This window comes from Austrofundulus limnaeus, unplaced genomic scaffold (assembly GCF_001266775.1).
Source record: "Austrofundulus limnaeus strain Quisiro unplaced genomic scaffold, Austrofundulus_limnaeus-1.0 Scaffold260, whole genome shotgun sequence".
NCBI lineage: Eukaryota > Metazoa > Chordata > Actinopteri > Cyprinodontiformes > Rivulidae > Austrofundulus > Austrofundulus limnaeus.
The window spans coordinates 842,212-848,499 of record NW_013952662.1 but is presented as its reverse complement, the minus strand read 5'-3'; the positions used below and the strand labels follow the sequence as shown (position 1 = coordinate 848,499).

At 39.1% G+C, this 6,288-nt stretch overlaps 1 protein-coding gene across 1 annotated transcript in view; it reads right to left on the bottom strand.

Annotated features, from left to right (window-relative positions):
- Positions 1–550: 550 nt before the first annotated feature.
- Positions 551–6,288, bottom strand: part of alx1 (ALX homeobox 1) — a 9,159-nt gene continuing 3,421 nt past the window's right edge. The window contains exon 4 of the mRNA XM_014020609.1: positions 551–1,632. Coding sequence (XP_013876063.1) covers positions 1,288–1,632 — 345 coding nt within the window. The 3' untranslated portion in view covers positions 551–1,287. The remainder of the gene's footprint in view (positions 1,633–6,288) is intronic.

Here is a 6,288-nt window from a genome sequence, read left to right as displayed (position 1 = left end):
CACACTCTAAAAAGGAAATGTTGGATTTACGTAACCATGTTATGTTACCTGGTTCCACTTAACTGAGTTGAGTAAATTCAAAGCAACATACTCATGTTCTTTGGCTAAAAAACTGGTATATTGCTTTGAGTTTACTCAACTCAGTTAAGTGGAACCAGGTAACATAACATGTAAATCCAACATTTCATTTTTACAGTGCAGATGTGCCTAAAGAAACAATTCATTGTGTTAACAAGTGGAAACTTTAAATATTTTGTAATTTTGTGTCTCAAACTACGTCACAGTCCAGAGAACTGCAGGATTAATGCTACGTTTGATGTTCTGTCAGATTTTTACTAATAAATTCCACTGAAATCCACTCCAAAACATACATTCTCCAAACAGGATTATGTCTAATTTCTTTATTTTCGTATTTTAAGTGAGTTGTAGACAAAATCTATAAAACTGAGGCACTTCATTGGAGGTTTTTCTACAGCATTTGTGAATAAAATTAGACAGAAATTCTATTTTAAAAATTATTTTTTTAAAAAAGTGTTCCATCACACTAGAATGAAGTCAATTTTGTTTATTTCGTTTCTGCATTTTGTCACCCACACACAGTCTCATAACCACCTTGTACTTTGTTACAAAGCACAAAGACATGTTTTACATCAACTCAGTTTTTTTTTCGGCTCATCTTTAGTACGTTTAGCTGAAAAGGACGGAGGAAAGATGAAAGAAGCTTATTTGCAGCACTTGGAAACGTTTCGGGGCTCGGGACACCTCCCTCAGGATTCCCCCGCTCTGCACACAAATCTTTAAAAAGCTTTTACTTTTTACTGCTCCCTGTCGGCCAGCTTTACGCCTCCGTCAAGAGGAAACGCTGACCTCCTGACCTCCACTGACAAAACACACCACAGCTCTCACCTCCAGAGATCATCAGAGGTCATTAAAAGTCTGTTCTGACCCGAGAGGAAACGGCTCTGGATGTTCAGCTAATATTTTAAATGATGTGTGTTCATTTGGTTATAATCTTTTTGTCGACCGATGAAACTGACTGAGTTGTGTTTATAAGCTAACGTCAGAACAAGCATGGAGCCATAAACTGATAAAAAGTTTTTTTCCACATTTACACGCCCAGATTGTCTTCACTGCGACTGAAAGTTTGGTCAGATGTGCAGCAGCGGAGTCCTCACATGTTTATCACAAACACGGTGTCAGAATCTCAAAGCAGTTTCTCCACGTTCAGGAAAAGCGGGAATCATTCCCGTCACGTCGAGGCTGCCCGGACAGCTACGGCGAGCCGGCTCACAAGGCCCAGGAGATGTTGGCTGTGTGCTCCTTGGCCTTCATGCGCAGCACGGCGATGCTGGACGAGCGCCTCTCGAACTCCGGTTTGGCCTCAAAGGCCGGGTGGGAGCCGGCGGCCGGCGTGAGGAGGGAGTCCGCGCCGAAGAAGTTGTTCAGGGAGACGTGGCCGAACTGGTTCTGCTGGCCGGGGAAGCCCACGTAGCCGTGGTCGGCTGCGCCCGCGGCGGCCGAGCGAGGGGAGTGGGAGTAGGAGGTGACGCATGGCGGGGAGCCTCGGGGCAGCATGCAGGAGGAGACCACGGAGCCCCCGGGAGCCGGGCTGGGCCACAGGTTGTTGGGGATCTGTTGGGTAAAGACAGTGTTGTTTCAACTTCATTTAACCACACTTAAACATATATGCATTTTTTAAAGGAAATAAAATACAAGTTAAAGGAGACCAATTATGGGTCCTAGAAATGTTTATGGTATGTCTGTGGGGTATCCAGACCATGTTCATTCAATTTAATGCACAAAATAATTCTCAGATAATAAAATTTCCCATTTTCTAGTTCTGCCTGCTCTGACTTCCGTTCAGAAGAGCTGTTTATGTTAATGAGCTCTGTTGGTAACGCCCTCCGAAAATCTGTTGACATTAACTCCGCCCTCCAAAGCCAGCGTTTACGTTAGCATGGCTAATAATAGCAGAAGCTCCGTTGTACAACCATATGAGACCCAGAGGCAGAGTCGTGGTCCCAGCTTCTTTTTTTCTCCCTCCTCTGCTCTGCGCTCACTCTGCATGTTGTTACCAGAGCAGGGAGCAGCAGCGGTCAAAATACCTCAGAAACTCGAACAAATAGGCTTTAACAAGGCTTTAATAAGCTAAACAATAGAGGTACATGTGAAAACGTGTTCATAACGAATGAAAATAAATAATGAAATTGTGTCCATGCTGGTCTCGAATCCTAGTTTCCCACTCTCTGGTCCAACACTCTACCCATTGCCCTATTGGAGGCTTGTTGTGAAATGAGCTGCACATTACATAACACTGTGACGGCTTTTTATACTGAGGAGGTGGAGCTTCACCCGGGAGTTGCTAGGTAAGGGGCTGATCGCAGGTTCCGGTGGGTTGTCGTACGGCTTGTGACATCACAAAATGACGGAAGTATAAAACTTGTCGTTAATATACATTAAAAATACATTTACTTACAGTAAATATGCACCTGGGTGCATTTTTTTTGGTCCTAGAACTGTTTTTTTAAGAAGTACATACCCAAAGTTGAGTTAAAAAAAACTTTAAAAAGTCAATTTTGCATAATAGGTCCCCTTTAAACAAACCTGAATCGACAAACCCTTTTTTACAGTGCAGGGCTTTGCAGAAAACACAATAAGTGATCATTGTGACTCATCATGACTTCTTTACTCCTCATAAAGATCATTGTTGCAGCAACTTTTGTCAGTGAGGCTTTATGTTCAAATGTAAAAGTTCCAACAAAAAGTAAAGGAAATCCACCGCAAAGGGAGGAACAAATAAATAAACAAATTTAAGACATTTCAAGAGTTTTAGACTAAAATTAATTATATTTAAAAAATGACACGTTATAACTGAAAATAACATTATATGTAAAGCTCAGAATGACTTTCAGCTAACGGTCGCTAACAGTGTCAACACTTTCTACTTCATACGCTGCAACAGCTCACTCAGTCCGATTCACCAAAGTTTCAATCAAAACCAGAAGTTGTAACAAAAAGCACAGAAATTCATGTGTGCGTTCGTGTGTTTCTCACAGCGTCGCTAACATTAGCTGCAGCAGTTTTATAAACGTGATGAAACTGACGTTTCTGGTAGGAACGCATGTCGCTCACATCCTGAAAAAGCTGCTGGCACCTGACCTGTGTGTCATGAAGTACTCCCAGCTACTACCACACTGAACTGGAGCTCAACACCTATAAAACCAACACAACCATTCAGTTGACCGTAGAATTTATTACAACCTTATAATAAGTATAATAATAAGACTTTACAAGGTAATCAGTTATAGATGCACATTCAATGCTTACTTTCTGAGAACTTCATTAAAATCCCTCTATTGGGTCATGAGATATTTTGCTAACAGACACAGAGAGGCATTTAGACGATTGCCAACCTTAGCAGCTTTAATTAAAAACATTTAAACTGGAAATTATTGCCTTTTTATGTGAACTCAGGAAACAACTTTCCATTTCTTCAGACTCAAAGCATCTTTACTTTTTCAACACTTTTTTTTACATTTTTTTATCGAATTATTAAAAAGACGCGTGACAGTTTTCAAAAGTATTATTAGGGCTTATTAATTCAAAAGAATATGAAATCAGATGAATCATTGTGAAGCGGTTTTATTGGTGTTTTGAGTTACTGTGAAGGAACGACACCAAAAAACTTTATTCAAAACTGTTTCTGCTCTCAACTAAAAAGAGCTGTCAGTTCGATTTCTCAGCAAACAACTTCTTGCTGTAACTTTTATATCAAAACGTAGGTATTTTTGTCTCCTTTCAGTCAATATTTCTGGTTTTGCGGCAGGACAAACATTTTATTTTTCTCAAAGCACCACCAGTTCTCATGCTGTTCCGCTCCATGTTAAATTTGTCTCACGTTCAGACTGTTTCTGTAATTCAACAAGGCACCCAGTTCGCTCAGCATTTTAAGACATAAAAAGCAGAAATTTGGTGGGTTGACAGCTCAACACAATGCAAATCACAAGTTTAAGCTAACTGCTAATGCTAATTTGAAATAAAGCTAAATAACTCAGTTATTATAGAAAAATATGCCTACAAAGCTGAAAACCGTTTGTAGCTGAAATTAAAATTAAAGATAGCCACCAAAGCTATTTCAAAACTGTAATAACTTTGCCATTTTAAGACGTTTCGGGTTGTAATTTTGTGTGGCGGTAGCTGAAAAAGATCCCGTCACATACTGAAGCCATATCAAAAATCCAAGATGGCCACCATAAAACACAAAATGAACCATAACTTAGCCGTTTTTCACCAGATTATGATGAAATTTGGTGTGGTGGTAGCTGAGAATGATCATCATCCAAAAAAGATAATCCAAGATGGCCGCCATAGCTAAACGGACAATAACTCAGCCATTTTTAGCCATGTTGATGTTAAATTTGGTGTGGTTGTTGACAATCTCCAACAAATAGTAACCCCAAATCTTTATTTAAATTAGACGCCACATGGCAAGCCCTTTCATATTTACACCAGGAACTATTCTAGTTGGATTTAGTTGTGTTAATTTAAAGTGTTTTTTTTCAGTGTTGTATAAAGTACCTCAAAGTGATGAGTAAAAGTACATCTTATCATAAAAATACTTTGGTAAAAGTTAAAGTCGTGTCTAAAAATATTACTTAAGTAAAAGTCTTAAAGTATCTGATATTTTTTGTACTTAAGTATCAAAAGTAAGTTTCTGACATAAAATCTACTAAAAGTACTGAGTAAAAGTGAGCAGTTAGATTTTCCAAAATGACATTTATTGGGAGGTGACTTCTCAAAAAATATTTTTTCTAAAGGCCTGCAGCTGTGGTGGTTTGTGTACAAGTATTACGGTGTCAGAATGGTATAAATTTATACTTCTCATCCAACCACAATTAAAGTCACTCTATCCAGGAGACACAATTTATCAGGATAGTTTTTTTAAGTATAACTCAGAATAAAACAGGAGTAATGACTTTCTTACCTTTGTAAAAAGAAAGTGAGTAGAAAGTACAGATAATTGTGTAAAAATGTAAAGAGTAAAAGTAAAACGTACACTGAAAAATAATTACTCAAGTGAAGTACAGATAACCAAAATAACAATTTGTACTTAGTTACTTTACAACTCTGTTTTTTTTAACCATTAAACGCATGGCTCCTTTCTGTTGAGTTCACTATAAGAATCATAAGAATCGACATCTTTTCTCATGTTTTCTTCTTTAAACCATGGAGCCCTGATGAGCGGGGCTGCCCACAGAACTAAATAATCTAGTTTGTGTTCAGTTTAAGGAGACACCAGCCAACACATGTTAAAGATCCATCTTTCTAATGATTGATTGAACGAACACAGCCACCAACGGAACTGAGCGCGTGCAGAAAACCCAGCCTCAAACCAAAACTTCAGAGCTGCCTGTGATGGTTTTCTACCTCGGAGAAGTCATTAAAACAGGATCTACGATAGTCGGAGGCCCGACGTCAGTTTGTGAGAGGAAACACCAACCAAAAGGACAAACTGACATCCCTCATCTCCTCTCACCTAATCTTCTCTGTGACCTTTGCTCAAACAGCAAGATGAATGTTCGGACAGCATGAAATCTGATATAAGACCATTTATCCACCGTGACACCTCACAGAGCCTCTAATCAGCGTCCGGGCCTCTTATCTGAAGATGCCTCTCACAAAAACAGTGATTCATGGAGCCGCCATGGCAGGCGACCGCTTTACGCAATTTGTCGTGACTTACGTAAACTGGATGTTTTTGACAACGGAGGGGGAAAAAATCTCAAACAGCATTGAAACGTTACGAGCTCATCATCCAGCACTGTAAAAATCTGTCCTTTCTGTTTGTTGCTTCAGCTTTTTATTTATGCCAGTTTGACAAACTTTTGTGAAGTGGTTATGGTGTTGTGTTGTTGTGTATGTTGTTATGATGGTTATGTTGAATGAATAAAGAACCCATGTGGGCCGACTGCACCCCCCAGAAATATCAAAGCTTCACATCCCTCAGATGAAGGACACAAAGTTAGAAACATTCTGAGCTCCTCTGGATCCAACATTTATTCTGACTGATCAGAGGAAATAAGTTGTTATTAAATAATAAAATTATATTAATCATATTAAACAGAAGTCCTAATTAAAACGTTAAAACAAGTCCTAATTAAAATATTGTGCCACATTTGTATTAATAAAGTGCAAAAGGTTTAGAAATTAGTCAAACAGGTTGGTGAGTGAGAACTTCACACACACACATAGACACACATACACACACACACACACACACACACACAC